The 16,860-nt window shown below is 41.9% G+C and overlaps 1 protein-coding gene and 1 long non-coding RNA gene across 8 annotated transcripts; one reads left to right on the forward strand and one right to left on the reverse strand.

Moving 5' to 3' along the window:
* The first annotated feature begins 4,800 nt into the window (after positions 1-4,800).
* LOC106561299 (RCC1 domain-containing protein 1) lies at positions 4,801-7,437 on the forward strand. Of its 3 annotated transcripts, none has more exons than XM_014125095.2 (9): positions 4,801-5,115; positions 5,255-5,320; positions 5,445-5,654; positions 5,835-6,000; positions 6,198-6,319; positions 6,415-6,525; positions 6,716-6,862; positions 6,944-6,973; positions 7,140-7,437. In XM_014125095.2, exons 1-9 carry the CDS (start codon positions 4,890-4,892, stop codon positions 7,322-7,324), a joined length of 1,263 nt encoding a protein of 420 aa, XP_013980570.1. In that variant the 5' UTR covers positions 4,801-4,889; the 3' UTR covers positions 7,325-7,437. The 3 variants fall into 3 exon arrangements, with proteins under 3 accessions (XP_013980570.1, XP_013980571.1, XP_013980572.1); XM_014125096.2 differs by having other exon boundaries at positions 6,427-6,525; XM_014125097.2 differs by lacking the exon at positions 5,255-5,320.
* Position 7,438: 1 nt separating this feature from the next.
* Positions 7,439-10,260, reverse strand: LOC106561300 (uncharacterized). Of its 5 annotated transcripts, none has more exons than XR_006757055.1 (5): positions 10,035-10,255; positions 9,286-9,379; positions 9,012-9,165; positions 8,601-8,685; positions 7,439-8,512 (listed from the first exon to the last, which is right to left on the reverse strand). It is a non-coding gene; the product is annotated as an uncharacterized lncRNA (long non-coding RNA). The 5 variants fall into 5 exon arrangements; XR_006757054.1 differs by having other exon boundaries at positions 9,660-10,255; XR_006757051.1 differs by having other exon boundaries at positions 10,199-10,248.
* Between the last annotated feature and the right edge of the window lie 6,600 nt (positions 10,261-16,860).

The following is a 16,860-nucleotide window of genomic DNA, read 5'->3' on the forward strand; positions in this document are numbered from 1 at the left end:
GTAGAAAATATGATAATATATATATTTTATAATCTCTTTTTATGACCTTATTTGTCTTAATATTGAGCAAATTACACTCACTGGAGTATCTTAAATAGGCGTTGAAAAAGCACATGCAAGTACCAGCAGTGGCAAGTACCGCTAGCTGCTGGTAAACTAAGCTGTCTTGACTTGGACATACTTTTTTGCCAACACATGGCTAACCTTTGTTTAACTAGGCAAGTCAGTTAAGAACAAATTCTTATTTTCAATGACCGCCTAGGAACAGTGGGTTAACTGCCTTGTTCAGGGGCAGAACGACAGATTTTTACCTTGTCAGCTTGGGGATTCGATCTTGCAACACTAACCGCTAGGCTACCTGCCACCCCAATAGACCCATGTGGACCCGACAATGGCTTAGCATAGTTTATAGCATATTTATTTTATGCTAATAAGGTGAATTTATTGACTTATAGAAGGCCTAGCCAACATACAAAGACCAATTCATTAACTAGAAGAGCAACTTGGCTGATAAACATCATTTTTTGGTCATTCGGATCCAATCGAGTCTGGTCTAGACCCGGTCCTGTTAGGGTATGTATAGGGTCTAGGTCTGGTTGTCGTCGGGCCCATTAGGGTTTCATTGTTCTCGGGTCCGGGGTCCCCTTTTTATTTTATGAGCAGGTCAGGGTCTGATTGTCCAGGTCCAACTTTTTGCAACCGAGAAAACCTTTACTCTAAACTGTGCCTTGTATTTGAGTGGAATACTGTAGATCTGCATCAGGTAAGAATCTCCTCTTTATCCCGGTAATATTGATAAAGGCACCTATTACAAATGATTGTAATTAACAATTGTCTTACATGTAACTAACATATCTCATATGTAACTAACATGTGCTGCTTTTTATTGGCAAAAGTCATAATAAAGTAGGGTACAGAGCTTTGCTATGTGAGGGCTACTCTAACCCCCGACCTGTCCTTCTGTTTCTGGCTAGGAGGGGGGCTGGGGTTCAAACAGTGCTTCCAAAGGTCCTAGTACCTCAACAGCATGAACAGCAATCAGACAGAGACCGGAGGGAACTCTAAAGAACCTGTCTACAGCAAGGCTCTAACCACTACCATCGTGTAGGTTTTTGCTTGTTTTGAGTAAAAACCTACAGGAGGGTAGCTCATGCCCTATACATGCTGCAGCTGGTTTTGTGGAAATATGAGCAAAACTGACACTTGAATAATTTATTAACAAGCTGTCAGGGATATAATAGAGACAGATGGCATTGTCTGTGACTCATTTCAGCCTTAGAACTCCTTGGAGCTTTGGTAATATTGATATTTCCTGCGTTGTTATTTTTAAATTGTTGTGACAGATGTTTTTTTCATTTTCCTTGTGTGGAAACTTTGGGCACTGTCCGCAAACTAGACTTTGATGAAAGCATTATAGTCATTTACCAGTGGAATGCATGGCCCTGGTTTTTCATGACAGCTGTCTGTTTTGATTCCAGTTAGAGGTCCCTGTTCCAGACTGTGGTTCTGCTCAATGGGTCCTTGGTACTGGTTCTGATGCTTGTGGACTTCCTATGTTTCTATTGTGTGTGGGGTCTTACAGTAACATTAGCTCTTAGGAGGCATGTCACCTGTCCCCGCTGGATCTCTAGCCTCTTCTTCCCCTACAGTAACAAGACACAGCAGCAGCACTACATGGGAGGGACTCAGGAGTCCTATGTGAGCGCAAGATTCCTCGAGACTCCTCTTGTTTCTAAAGCAACAGAGGACACAAACAACAATTAGGCAATTTGTTTGACCCATTAAAGACATTGTCCTAGGGCAAGGTTCCCCAACCCTCTCCTCTGGTTGGGTGATTGTGGAGGCCAGGTCATTTGATGCAGCACCTGGAGGTGGGTTGGATCATTGTACTACTTTGAAGAATCTAAAATATATATTGATTTGTTTAACACATTTTTGGTTACTACATAATTTCATGTGTGTTATTTCATAGTTTTGATGTCTTCACTATTATTCTACAATGTAGAAAATAGTAAAAATAAAGAAAAACCCTTGAATGAGTAAGTGTGTCCAAACTTTTGACTGGTACTGTATATATTTTTTAATTTGTATGTTTAGCTCACATAATTTAGAAGTATGCATTAAGGTGTCTTTAATATAATAAGTGTGTCAAAAACGAATGTAGACATTAATAAATGCATTTATATAGCTTCCAAAATATATTTTTTTACAATTAAGGAGTACCAAGTTGGCAGTAGCTTCAATACAGCGCCCCCTGTCAGTCATCTAAGGTTTATACTCATTATTGGTTGAAACCTCTTGCTTTGAAATTAATTTCCATCACTGGAGGTTGGTGGCACCTTATTTGGGGAGGATGGCCTTGTAGTAATGGCAGGAACATAATAAGTGGAATGGTATCAAAGAGGTTTCCATGTGTTTGATGTAATTCCATTCACTCAGTTCCAGCCATTATTATGAGCATCCTCCCCTCAGCAGCCTCCTGTGATTTCCATAATCCAGAAATTGAACATAAATATTTAAGGCTAGATGCAGTTTTTAGTGATGAAATGATTTAGATACAATGGATTCGTTTTTAATGAAATCATTCAGATGTATTAACATTGCAAGTTTTTTTGTCAGACAGCCTTCTAAAGTCTTGGTGGTTTTGGTTTACAAACAATAACTGAGACATTGGAAATCTAGTGGAAATAGGAAAGGGAAGAAAAAATTATCCATATTATCAGAAGGTGCAAGTCAATAATTTGTGTTTCTCTGTGCATTATAGAACAACATAAATAATATGTTGGAAACATTAAACACTTGTAGAAATTGTCAGGGAATGCAAAGGAAATGCATGAGGGGAAGAAATGTCAGCAAGATAAAGGAATAGCATCAGCAATCCAGTGCTAACTAATATGTAATTAGTTTCAACTCGTCGAACAACTGCACAGCATGCATTCAATACACTGATCTGACCTCCCACAATCGAACGGATCAAGTTCTCTCACACCCATCTCCAGCAGCGTATGGAGCTGGAGGCAAGAGCTGAAAATAACCAGGAAGATGCTCTACAAATGTCGGCACCCAGCTAAGACACGTTTCCGAGGTGAGCAGGACGACTATGAGATGAGGTTACGTCCGGATACCACCAGGCCTCAAGCAAAGTCGGGAGAATAGGAATAATGGGACAAGGACACAAAATGTGGATTTCTGAGGAGGAATAGAGGGAACAAATAGGAAGAAGAGGTCGAAGAGAATGAGGAAAGCAGAGGTTTGGATTTTAATTTGAGGAAGATGGCGATAAAAATGGAGATAGGGTGTTGAAGAAGACTGGTGTCAAGTGCAAACAGAGTGAGCTGTGCGCCAGACCGAATTCTGGAGGTGAAATTGTGTTGAAGAACTCGAAACCTGAGCCTGGCATCAATGGACATGATAAAGAAGAATCTGGTCCAGTAGGAGTGACATTTTTGTAGAAAGGGGATCCTTGCTTTTTAGCGGATCCATTTTTGGTTTCAGGGTGGATGAGAAAGGAGGTGAGTGCATTTGAATCAGTGAAGGTAACCTGTTGTGAACTTGTGAAATTTCTTTGTATTTATTATGACCAGAGGGAGTGGACGCTCTATGTCACGCTACTTGGGTCAAGATCTGCACCATTGAAAGGAATGATTTCTGGGGTAGTGTTAAGTGTAAAGGTGAAGTTGAAGATTCCTGGTGTTTGTGATGCCTGCTGTTTGGTGCAACCCAGACCCGGTGGGGAGCGCTGTGAAACAGTCACTGTCAGCCCTTTTGAGTTGTGTCAGTCTTTACCTGACAAAGTCAAGTTAGGATATATCAGTTATCTTGTTTGAGCTTTTGTGCCGGATCCACTGCGCTGTTTCAGGTGCAACGTGTACGGTCATGTAGCAGCAGTTTGTAGGAGGGAGATTCCAAGATGTGGGAAGTGTGCAGGAGGGCATGGGATATAAAGGATTGTGTCGTTTCTGTGGATAAAGTTGTGTGTCAACTGTAGCAGTGCCCATGTTGCTGGGGATCGGAAGTGTCCGGGGGGAGAGAGGCAGGTTGAGGTGGCTAGAGTTAGAGTAGTGCAGGTGTTGTATGCTGAGGCAGTGAAAAAAGTAGAGGATGGGTGAGGGATCCTGTTAGGATCCCTGTGAGTAATAGATCTGTGCCAGCACAGAGGGATAGGCCAACCAATGATATATGCTTCTGTAACGTTGGTTTCTTAGCTTTCATAGCAATGGTTATTAACTAACGCAGAAATGGAACGTAAATCACAGAAAATAGATGTTGTGGTGGCAGCTGCAGAAAAGTATTTGGATATTCAAGATTTGACTTCAGAAGAGTTACAGGGTGTGTTGAGTAGTGGTGTCCCGTCCTCCCAGGCCTTTGGCATGGCGCAGGAGCAGATAGGGTCAAAGTAGCTGAATGGTATAGTGGGTTTTTAATGAGTGTAGGGTTAGTTGGAAGGGTGTTTTATTTCTATATATGTGTGTGTGTATTAGTATTAAAGTATAGCCTAATGGATTTATATTGTAGTCCAGTTGAGGGCGGTAATGCAACATATTGGATGCCAACCGCCAAAGGGTAAAGTCAACAAAACTTAGTCCACTCTGTTCATAACAGATTTTTGTTTTGGGAACAGAAAATTCACAGAAAATTCAATTGAGATCAAATGTTTCATCATGAGAATTTGCAGAATGTCGGCCAAAACCCATCTCGTTTCATCTTCTCCCACTGCCGGCCAGTGGGTTTCCTTTCACTACCATATTTGGTAATGACTGGAAACGCAAAGCGGATGCTTCACATTTATACATCCGGTGAAGTATCTGTCTCATTGTTCTATCTGTAGCACTGATCGCAACGTTGTACGTATTGTTTTGTTTACGCTACCGCGAAACGCAGAGTTGCTGATGAATTGGTTTGGATTTGGCTTCAACGGCTTTGGGCAAATACGAGCGAATGAAAAATTGACTGATGGGGAAAGTGCCGGAGATGCCAACGTAACATATCCAATCTCTATTGATATTGTTTGTCGGAATCTGGAAGAGGAGCCTGTCCAAATCTGTCAACATAATAGCAATGTTGATACGCAGATCAGGACGAGTTGGAGTCGAAGAGCAGCTCTGCATTCAAATAGTGAGTAGAGTACTCAACTCGATCATCCCTTACGAAAATAGATTGCAGTTAGAGCTTAGTATAACTGCAGTATGCTGACAAATCCTGCGTCCAAAATAACCATCGACTGCAGTTAAAAACGGCTATATTTTTTTGTAAGGGCTGCCTTCTCGTGATTGTAACTCTGCAAGTCTGCAGCCCGCTCAACCAGAGACCGCAGTGAAAGGTTGAAAACTGCATGAACCAGTTTCCAGTGTATCAATGAAGTTCCAACCATGTACCTCAATTCGCCAACCTACATGGACTGTTTCAAAGTTTCCACTTAACTGTATCATTTGTTTACGTTTCAGGTGATGGAAGGCTGTGTCTGGCAGGTTTTGGAGTAGGGACCCCCAGTCAGAGAGGTTGTGGCGGCTGTGTAGAGGAAAGCCGAGGGTGCCAGGATGCACATATCAGCGAGGGATATCTGGCCCTGTCTTTCACAGACAGAGTAGAGTGCTGGAACTCTGAGCGAAATGAGAAGAAACCAGGGTGGAGTATGGTGATTCCAGATAATACTGGTATTGATTCATACTGACTGGAGTTGTAGCATAGTTGGTACCACCCACAACCCCTAGAATTAAGTAAATGTTATTTCCCCTACTCAGGTCCATGTACAGGTCTGTGGCAAATATAATGAAGCTCTAATCAAGTTGCATTTCAATAATGTTGTAATCATAATGTATTCTTGTGTTTTGTAGGGCCCTCACTAGCATTCCCATTAGTTCCAGGAGGGTACATAGCTTCCAACCCTCCCTTTTACCGCCCACTTTCCCCACAACTACTGGCTGTTAGCCTGGCATTAGGCACAGAGCACGCAGTCCTCCTCACTGCCTCTGGAGACATCTACACCTGGGGCTCAGGCAGGTGAAGACAACAAATGTCATGTTTCGTAATTGAATTAACAAATCCTGTACACCAGTTTAGTCAATAGGCATTTTTTCAGCACACCTTTCATAGGTTACTGATTACTATTTTGGGTACATCAGACATGGCAAAATTAACGACAGCATAGGATCTGTATTAAATGTTCTGAAAACCTTGCTCCCTGGTGTTGTTGGCAGCCATGGGCAGCTGGGACATGGGGACCTGAGCCCGCAGGAGGAGCCCAGAGCAATGGAGGCACTAATGGGTATGCCCATGAGCACTGTGGCCGCCGGGGGTTGGCACTCTGTCTGCACCAGTGGTAAGAGGGATGGGATGGATGGAACTTACAAAAGAATGATAAAGTAGTGATTGCATTACATTTGCATTACACTATTCAGTCAATGTGATCACCAGTCTGGTCCACAGCTGGGGGAGACCTGTACGTGTGGGGCTGGAATGAGAGTGGCCAGGTGGGACTGCCATCACGAGCCCTAAGAGGAGAGCAGCAGAAGAGCCAGGACACAGGTCTGCCTGTCTGAAATCTGTGTTGTATTTTGGGAGGGCAGACCCACCAGCTCAGCTTGTTTTAATATTCAGTGTTCATGCAGGCAAATGGATGATACTTAAAGACCCCAAATTGGCTGCGTTGCAAAACACCTACATTGAGGTTCTGGACTGGTGTAAATATTGTTTATCTGAACTGCTGTATGTTTAGGTGGTGCCAGCACATGTGAAGATCAAGAGGAGAGCAATGACGAGGTGTTCATATCAATACAGGCCTTCCCAGCCCTGGTGGATGTTACTAAGTCATGTGAGGTCAGCAAGATCAGCTGTGGGTCGCGTCACACTGCCGCAGTCACAAGTAAGAGCCCTTCACACAAGCTGCCTCAAACTGCTAATTTAGAGAGATGACACTGAGTATGTTTTTCTATTTATTTTCCAGGTACAGGTGATCTCTACACTTGGGGCTGGGGTAAGCTTTAAATGTCAAATATTCTAGTCTACGTGGCTTTGAGTAGGCCTGTGTATTGAATAAATAGCCATTATGTATTTCACCTAGGAATTCATATCAATGAATGGATAGACATGGCCTTTTCTCATATGCACGGCTACACGCTTTGCATTTGCCACCGTTTCAGGTGAATACGGCCAGCTGGGACAGGGGACTGTGAACAGTTCAGACGAGCCAAGACAGGTAGAGTTTTTCAAGGACCAGGGGCTGCGTGTGGTGGATGTAGTGTGTGGACCATGGAACACTTTTGTTTCTGCTATCAAAGAGGACCCCTCTCTCCATCCTGACACAAATATCCTTAATCCTCTGTAACCAAGGACTACATAGAATAGAAAAACTGCCTGTAGGAGTTGAGCACTAAGGACGGTGCACAGATTGATTGACTAGCTGTTTATTTTTTCAGACAAATAAAGTGAAGTCAGTGACTAAGACTTGATTACTTTTATTATAGCTATTTATAGATGTAAAAAACTTGAACAGTTAAGACAGCACTGACATGATGTAGAAATACATTTTCAAACAGAAAATATTAATCTACAGAGTAATAATTTAGGCTGTGGATCAGACTTTTCCCAAACCTTTTCACCCCCGGAAAAATTGTTCTCTACTTTACGCACACTCTGCTCTATTCATATAGAACAGGCTACTCTGGCTAATGGTGCTTGTTTTTAATAAAGTTTGATCAAAGCTGATTCAATGTCTGCAAGATCACAATGATACTATTCTACAAAACAGAACCGAATATAATAGTATGACATTAGTCAGACAAAAAAAATAAGCAATAACACAGCCTAAACTATGCTACAGTTTAACATCTGCTCTAAAATTTGCCCACTAGCCCATCATTCGAAACAACAACACAAGAAGATCTAAATGCATATCCCATGAAACTGATGAGATCAAATGGTTGGTATGCAGATGCTGCATGGACCTTTAACCGGTAAAAACCTGAAGAATTATCAGAGCTCGCCAGCTTGTAGTCCTAAAACCCAGGAAATTAGTTACCTTTGATTCGTTCAGCCATCCCTATGTGAAAAATGAATTGGGAAAGAATAGGGTTTTGGAATAAACGCCAAAATCACCATTAAGCCCGTGTTTACCTAAACTTATTTTGGCCGTTTATCCAAAAACACCATTCATTTCCCCTTAGGCTTTGTCCAACGAACCACGGAGAAGTTGGTGCCTACAAAAAGACTCCATTATCTCTATCATTCACGATTAACAATGAGAAATGTGAAAGGAAAGAGACAACACAAATGTATGCGTCAAGTAGAGGTAAAAACATGCGCAGTGTGTGATCCGCACACACCCAGAAGCTTAGGAACCTTTAGTCTGGGGGTGGGGGGAAGCCACTCCGTATAATTTAAGGCAAAATCTCAAAGTTATTAGTATTACAATGAAAAAAATAGAAGAGGTCCTCTTAGTATGAATAGAACAGAATCCAAAGCATCCATATCCTGGTGTGTTATTCGTAGACTTCACAGCACAATCTTAAAAGAACTGAAGAAAAACGTGGAATATTAGAGGGGGGGTACATAGTTAAAATGTTGCGCTTATGGAGAGATATTCTAATCAGATTTCAACTCACCTGATGAAATCTGGTGACCTCGATAACATGTTGGAACTCTGACAGATTTACTGTCCCATCTTTGTCTATATCTGACCCAGAGAATCTGTAATATTGAAAAGTAAATAAGTAGTTGCTTTACCCTTGGATATTGCAGACGGAGACTTGAAATCATACAAAGCAGACCTGACTATATCGTACACAGCAGGTCTTCCTTGAGGTAGGCTCACATTGGGAGAACCAATAGTGGCCTTAATCTGTAAACTTACATTGCTGATGAGCTGCCTCATCTCTTCAGGTGTAAGCCTTGTGTCTTCAGTCAAACAGTTCACCAGCTTCAAAAATTCCGATTTTATGTTTTCACCAGCCACCCACACACTACCAGACATCCATGAATACATATACCCCAAGAATTACCAACAATTGTTTTACCAAAAATGCGGAATGCTTAGTGGGACTTGATTTCCAGTGTAGCTGAATCGCTGAAGGCACTCAAGAGATCAAGGAAGTCCTCAAAGATGAGACTTCCATCTTTCATATCAGATGTTGAGAACACATGGCAGATCCTTTTCCTGAAAGGGTTGGCCTAAAGGGTGGGGACAGAACATAAACATTAGGGACGAAAGGAAATCCAACATGTTACAATGATTTGTAACAACATTCACGTATTAGTAATGGAGTAGAATTTCAATTGCAATCTTGTCACCTTGAGTTCTGGCAGTGAAAGGACTTTCTCCATGGGCACACTGGTGAGGTTTCTGTCCTCTTTGGAGAGCAGTTCACTGAATCGCTTGTGTGCCCTACAGAAAAGAAGCATCAAACAAACTTAGTTCTGCCTGTATGGATGTTGATTGTTCATCAAGTCCCTTTAACAATACATCTAAAATGACAAACCATTCCAACCTAGTTCAAACAATCCATCTTGCCGATCAAATTTTGTTGTAAATTTCAGTTGCCAAGAACGTTAAGCTCTGGCAAAATGGAGCCTATGTATTTATATACTGTATTTGTATCAAATAGGATATTGAAAACAACAGTATCAGTCAATTGAAATGATCATGAATAAAGCTAGTTACTTACAACAGAATTTCTGGTTTTGTAAGAAATATCAGCTCCTGGAAGGGATACATTATTTTCTAATACTACACACACATTCCATATTTTTACCACAACGTCTTGCTTTTATCAGTTTGTCACTTGCAATGTGCTCAACACGTTGTCCTACTAGCTAGCTAACAGTCGTCAAAAGCTGAAAATGCACTCGCTAGTTAATATAGGCAATAATTCAAGCTGAGCCGCGACTCTTTTATGAGGGCAAAAAGTAACGATAAATAGCCAGCTGGCTAAAAACAACTTGGTTAGTTATTCCCTAACCTAGTAACTACAATGGCCAACAACTTGTTTTGCACACTTTCTTGGCTAGATATCTAATTCACGTTAGATATCTTTTGTCACCTGATATTCTGAGAGCAGATCCTTCCCTAATTGACTTGCTATTGTTCCCATGTTTCCCTTCTTCTGTTTGTTTAGCTAGATAACTTCTGATAACATTCCAAAGGAGCCACTTCCCTTTCTGGAATTTACGTAATATTATTAAGTAGAAATGCCGGACTTGCCACCTGTTATTCTGCGGCTGCCTGCGCCAATGGAACCCAGACCTGAGTTGTGTTCGAATACTGATTCTAACCGTACTATTGTGACGTGGATTGAGTATATAGTATGCTTATTGGTCATAATATGGATATAGTTAGTATGCCAAAAGTTCCCGGATGACGTACTAAATTCGCCAAAATACGAAAGCTGTGTTTGAATACCCATACTAACATACTGTATACTACATACTTAATGAGTATACTATATACTATTAGTTCATTTTAGTATACTGTAAACAAATGGTATCCTTTCATTTGAGCTTACTAGCTCTTCATCCGTCTACCAGTTGATGCTGTTGCTATGCAACCTCTTGCTATCTAGTAAGCATAACAAATTAGTAGTTTGACATTTTATGACTTCTTCGGGTGTGATCTTAAATTCAATCCGGAGTGCGGGAGTGTGCTGATAAATTCAGAGCATTGTCCGTTTGTGCGCACACTGGATGTTCGGGGGGCGGAGGAGTATGGTTGATTTGAGCATTCTGACCTTACAATCGCAGTCAAGCACCCAAGCTCATGCCATTCTTCAGGAAATGGGTGTGGATTCATAACTTTTCAGATTTGAAGAAAATGGCAGAAAATATGCAGCCGAAGTCCGGCGAGAGCAGATACAAATTAATTGCTTTAACTAATTATGACAAATGTTAAGAACATTTTGAAAAAATGTAATAAAGTAATGCCTTTTCAAATAAGTTACGTTGACTGACCTTTTCAAATAAGTTACGTTGACTGACAATTTGTTTGCTACGCTATCCTTACAAACCGCATAGCATTACAGCAATATATACCGTATGTTAGCTAGTTACCTAACGTTAGTTGGCTACTAATACATCGAACTTGCCAGGCAGAATATTAACTAACTACCCAACGTTTATTGACATGATTATTTACTTAATTCTTAGCCAAATGGTATAGTCATGCGATTCAATGGTTATCTACTCTGATTTCAGAACATTCTCGCGCAGAATAACTCATGAATGTACAAACGCACAACACACTTTGAATATGGCCGCTGTCAGTAAACGTTGGCAAAATAAAGCGTAATTAAGTTGTTGCCAGTGTAACCGATGTGAAATGGCTAGTTAGTTAGCGCTGGTGCGCGCTAATAGCGTTTCAATCGGTGACGTCACTCGCTCTGAGACCTGAAGTGGTTGTTCCCCTTGCGTTGCAAGGGCCGCGGCTTTTGTGGCGCGATGGGTAACGATGCTTCGTGGGGTGTCAGTTGTTGATGTGTGCAAGGGTCCCTGGTTCGAGCCCGGTTTGGGGCGAAGAGAGGGACGGAACCTACACTGTTACATTGATGCTGTTGACCCGGATCGTTGGTTGCTGCGGAAAAGGAGGTCAAAGGGGGGGTGAGTGTAACCGATGTGAAATGGCTAGTTAGTTAGCGGTGGTGCGCGCTAATAGCGTTTCAAGGGCCGCGGCCTGTGGCGCGATGGGTAACGATGCTTCGTGGGGTGTCAGTTGTTGATGTGTGCAAGGGTCCCTGGTTCGAGCCCGGGTTGGGGCGAAGAGAGGGACGGAACCTACACTGTTGCATTGATGCTGTTGACCCGGATCATTAGTTGCTGCGGAAAAGGAGGTGGTCAAAAGGGGGGTGAGTGTAACCGATGTGAAATGGCTAGTTAGTTAGCGCTGGTGCGCGCTAATAGCGTTTCAATTGGTGACGTCACTCGCTCTGAGACCTGAAGTGGTTGTTCCCCGTGCGTTGCAAGGGCCGTGGCTTTTGTGGCGCGATGGGTAACGATGCTTCGTGGGTGTCAGTTGTTGATGTGTGCAAGGGTCCCTGGTTCGAGCCCAGGTTGGGGCGAAGAGAGGGACGGAACCTACACTGTTACACCAGCAGCACAGTTGCAGTCACCAACGCCCTAGATAACATGAAAACAGCCTAACCAGCTCTGCTTGGGCAAATAAAATGGTCAGAGTGAGCTGTTCTCTCATTTATTTCTGGAAGTAGCTTGCAAGCTAGACGATGTTAGCCACTTAGCTTGGGTGCTTGACTGCCGTTGTGCGCTCTGAACGCTCTGAATTTACAAACTGACAATCTGACAATGCTGTGAATTTACAAATGCCCTGAGCGCACTCTGGCACTCCAGATTGAATTTACGAACACACCCCTTGTCCCAGACCCCTCTCACCTTATTCTGGTCGCCTCTCAATTTTTTTGCAATTAAATTTAAGGGCTTTATTGGAATTGGAAACATGTTTACATTGCCAAAGCAAGTGAAATAGATAATAAACTAAAGTGAAATAAAAAGTTAACAGTGAACATTACACTCACAAAAGTTCCAAAAGAATAGACATTTCAAATGTCATATCTATATACAGTGTTGTAACAATGTACAAATAGTTAAAGTACAAAAGGGAAAATAAACATAAATATGGGTTGTATTTACAATGGTGTTTTGTTTTTCACTGGTTGCCTTTTTCTTGTTGCAACAGGTCACAAATCTTGCTGCTGTGATTGCACACTGGTATTTCACCCAATAGATATGGGAGTTTATCAAAATGGGATTTGTTTTCGAATTCTTTATGGGTCTGTGTAATCTGAGGGAAATATGTGTCTCTAATATGGTCATACATTTGACAGGAGGTCAGGAAGTGCTGCTCAGTTTCCACTTCATGTTGTGGGCAGTGTGGCACATAGCCTGTCTTCTCTTGAGAGCCAGTCTGCCTTCGGCAGCCCCTCTCAATAGCAAGGCTATGCTCACTAAGTCTGTACATAGTCAAAGATTTCCTTAATTTTGGGTCAGTCACAGTGGTCAGGTATTCTGCCACTGTGTACTCTCTCTTTAGGGCCAAATAGCATTCTAGTTTGCTCGGTTTTTTTGGTTAATTATTTCCAATGTGTCAAGAAATTATATTTTTGTTTTCTCATGATTTGGTTGGGTGTAATTGTGTTGCTGTCCTGGGGCTCTGTGGGGTCTGTTTGTGAACAGAGCCCCAGGACCAGCTTGCTTAGGGGGCTCTTCTCCAGGTTCATTTCTCTGTAGGTAATGGCTTTGTTATGGATGGCTTGGGAATCGCTTCCTTTTAGGTGGTTGTATAATTTGACGTCTCTTTTCAGGATTTTGATCATTAGCGGGTATCGGCCTAATTCTGCTCTGCATGCATGTTTTACGTTCTACACAGATGATATTTTTGCTGAATTCTGCACGCAGTCTCAATTTGGTATTTGTCCCATTTTGTGAATTCTTGGTTGGTGAGCGACCCCAGACCTCATAACCATGAAGGGCAATGGGTCCTGTAACTGATTAAAGTATTTGTAGCCAGATCCTAATTGGTATGTCGAATTTTATGTTCCTTTTGATGGCATAAAGGCCCTTGACTTCTCTCTCAGATTGTTCACAGCTTTGTGGAAGTTACCTGTGGTGCTGATGTTTAGGCCGAGGTATGTATTGTTTTTTTTGTGTACCCTAGGGCAACGGTGTCTAGATGGAAATGGTATTCGTGGTCCTGGCAAATTGACCTTTTTTGGAACACCATTATTTTTGTCTTACTGAGATTTATTGTCAGGGCCCAGGTCTGACAGAATCTGTGCAGAAGATCTAGGTGCTGCTGTAGGCCCTCTTGGTTGGGGACAGACACACCAGATCATCAGCAAACAGTAGACATTTGACTTCAGATTCTAGTAGGGTGAGGCCGGGTGCTGCAGACTGTTCTATTGCCCTCGCCAATTTGTTGATATATATGTTGAAGAGGGTGGGCTTTAAGCTGCGTCCTTGTCTCACCCCCCCAGCCCTGTGGAAAGAAATGTGTTTTTTTGTGCCAATTTTAACCGCACACTTGTTGTTTGTGTACATGGATTTTATAATGTTGTATGTTTTTCCCCTAACACCACTTTCCATCAAATTGTATCGCAGACCCTCATGCCAAATTGAGTCTAAAGCTTTTTTGAAATCCATAAAGCATGAGAAGACTTTGCCTTTGTTTTGTTTGTTTGTCAATTAGGGTGAGAAGGGTGAATACGTTGTATGGTAATTTGATAAAAAGCCAATTTGGCATTTGCTCACTACATTGTTTTCACTGAGGAAATGTAGGAGTCTGCTGTTAATGACAATGCAGCGGATTTTCCCAAGGTTGCTGTGTCACGATCGTCTAAAGGAGTAGACCAAGGCGCAGCGTGGTTAGAGTTCCACATGTTTAATAAATATGAAACTCACCAAAACAATACAGAAGAAAACAACGCGTGACGTTCTGTGCTGCTCACAGGCAGCTACACAAACACAAGATCCCACAAAGCACAGGTGGGAAAAGGCTGCCTAAGTATGATTCTTAATCAGAGACAATGATAAACAGCTGCCTCTGATTAGGAACCATACTCGGCCCAAAACAAAGAAATACAAAAACATAGAAAAAGGAACATAGAACACCCACCCTAGTCACACCCTGGCCTAACCAAAATAGAGAACAAAACCCTCTCTATGGCCAGGGCGTGACATGCTGTTGATGCATAGGATGCATAGGATGCATGGGAGTTATTGGGGTCAAATTTGTCTCCACTTTTGTGGATTGGGGTGATCAGTCCTTGGTTCCAAATATTGGGGAAGATGCCAGAGCTGAGGATGATGTTAGAGTTTAAGTTTAGCCAATTGGAATTTGTGGTCTGTATATTTTATCATTTAATTTAGAATACCATCAACCCCACAGTCTTTTTTGGGTTGGAGGGTTTGTATTTTGTCCTGTAGTTCATTCAATGTAATTGGAGAATCCAGTGTGTTCCGGTAGTCTTTAAACGTTGATTCTAAGATTTGTATTTGAACATGTACAGTTGAAGTCAGAAGTTTACATACACTTAGGTTGGAGTCATTAAAACTCGTTTTTCAACCACCCCACAAATTTCTTGTTAACAAACTATAGTTTGGCAAGTCGGTGAGGACATCTAATTTGTGCATTACACAAGTACATTTTCTAACAATTGTTTACAGACAAGTTATTTCACTTTTAATTTAATGTATCACAATTCCAGTGGGTCAGAAGTTTACATTCACTAAGAGTTTCAAGGCCTACCTTGAAACTCAGTGCCTCTTTGCTTGACATCATGGGAAAATAAAAGAAATCAGCCGAGACATTAGAAAAAACATTGTAGACCTCCACAAGTCTGGTTCATCCTTGGGAGCAATTTCCAAATACCTGAAGGTACCACGTTCATCTGTACAAACAATAGTACGCAAGTATAAACACCATAGGACCACACAGCCGTTATACGGCTCAGGAAGGAGATGTGTTCTGTCTCCTAGAGATGAACGTACTTTTGTGCGAAAAGTGCAAATCATTCCCAGAACAACAGCAAAGGACCTTGTGAAGATGCTGGAGGAAACAGGTACAAAAGTATCTATATCCACAGTAAAACGAGTCCTATATCGACATAACCTGAAAGGCCGCTCAGCAAGGAAGAAGCCACTGCTCCAAAACCGGCATAAAAAAAGCCAGACTACGGTTCGCAACTGCACATGGGGACAAAGATCACACTTTTTGGAGAAATGTCCTCTGGTCTGATGAAACAAAAATAGAACTGTTTGGCCATAATGACCATCATTATGTTTGAAGGAAAAAGGGGGAGGCTTGCAAGCCAAAGAACACCATCCCAACCGTGAAGCACAGGGGTGGCAGCATCATGTTGTGGAGGTGCTTTGCTGCAGGAGGGACTGGTGCACTTCACAAAACTGTTTGAATGGTGTCTGTGAGTATAAATAACAGAACTCATTTGGCAGGCCAAAACCTGAGAAGATTCCAAACAGGAAGCGCCCTCTCTGACTATTTCTTGGCCTTCTTGATCATCTCTATCCAAAACAGGGGATCTCTGGCATAACGTGACATTTTCTAACGCTCCCATAGGCTCTCAGAAGGCGGCAGAACGGTGAATGATGACTTTGCTGGCCATGGCTGAAAAACAGTAGCGCATTTGGATAGTGGTCGATCTGAGAACAATGAGACTGGGGGCGTGTTCACGAGCTGACACCATGTTTTTATTTTTTCGTCTTTGAACGAAAACAGGGTTTCCCGGTCGGAATATTATCGCTTTTTTACGAGAAAAATCGCATAAAAATAGATTTTAAACAGAGTTTGACATGCTTCGAAGTACGGTAATGGAATATTTTGAATTTTTTTGTCACGAAACGCGCCGGGTGCGTCACCCTTCTTTACCCTTCGGATAGTGTCTTGAACGCACGAACAAAACGCCGCTATTTGGATATAACTATGGATTATTTGGAACCAAACCAACATTTGTTATTGAAGTAGAAGTCCTGGGAGTGCATTCTGACGAAGAACAGCAAAGGTAATCCAATTTTTCTTATAATAAATCTGAGTTTGGTTAGTACCAAACTTGGTGGGTGTCAAAATAGCTAGCCATGATGGCCGGGCTATCTACTCAGAATATTGCAAAATGTGCTTTCACCGAAAAGCTATTTTAAAATCGGACACCGCGATTGCATAAAGGAGTTCTGTATCTATAATTCTTAAAATAATTGTTATGTTTTTTTGTGAACGTTTATCGTGAGTAATTTAGTAAATTCACCGGAAGTGTTCGGTGGGAATGCTAGTTCTGAACGTCACATGCTAATGTAAAAAGCTGGTTTTTGATATAAATATGAACTAGTGGTGTGGGGGCTGTGCTTTGGCAAAGT

This window comes from Salmo salar, chromosome ssa10, assembly GCF_905237065.1.
Source record: "Salmo salar chromosome ssa10, Ssal_v3.1, whole genome shotgun sequence".
Taxonomy (NCBI): domain Eukaryota; kingdom Metazoa; phylum Chordata; class Actinopteri; order Salmoniformes; family Salmonidae; genus Salmo; species Salmo salar.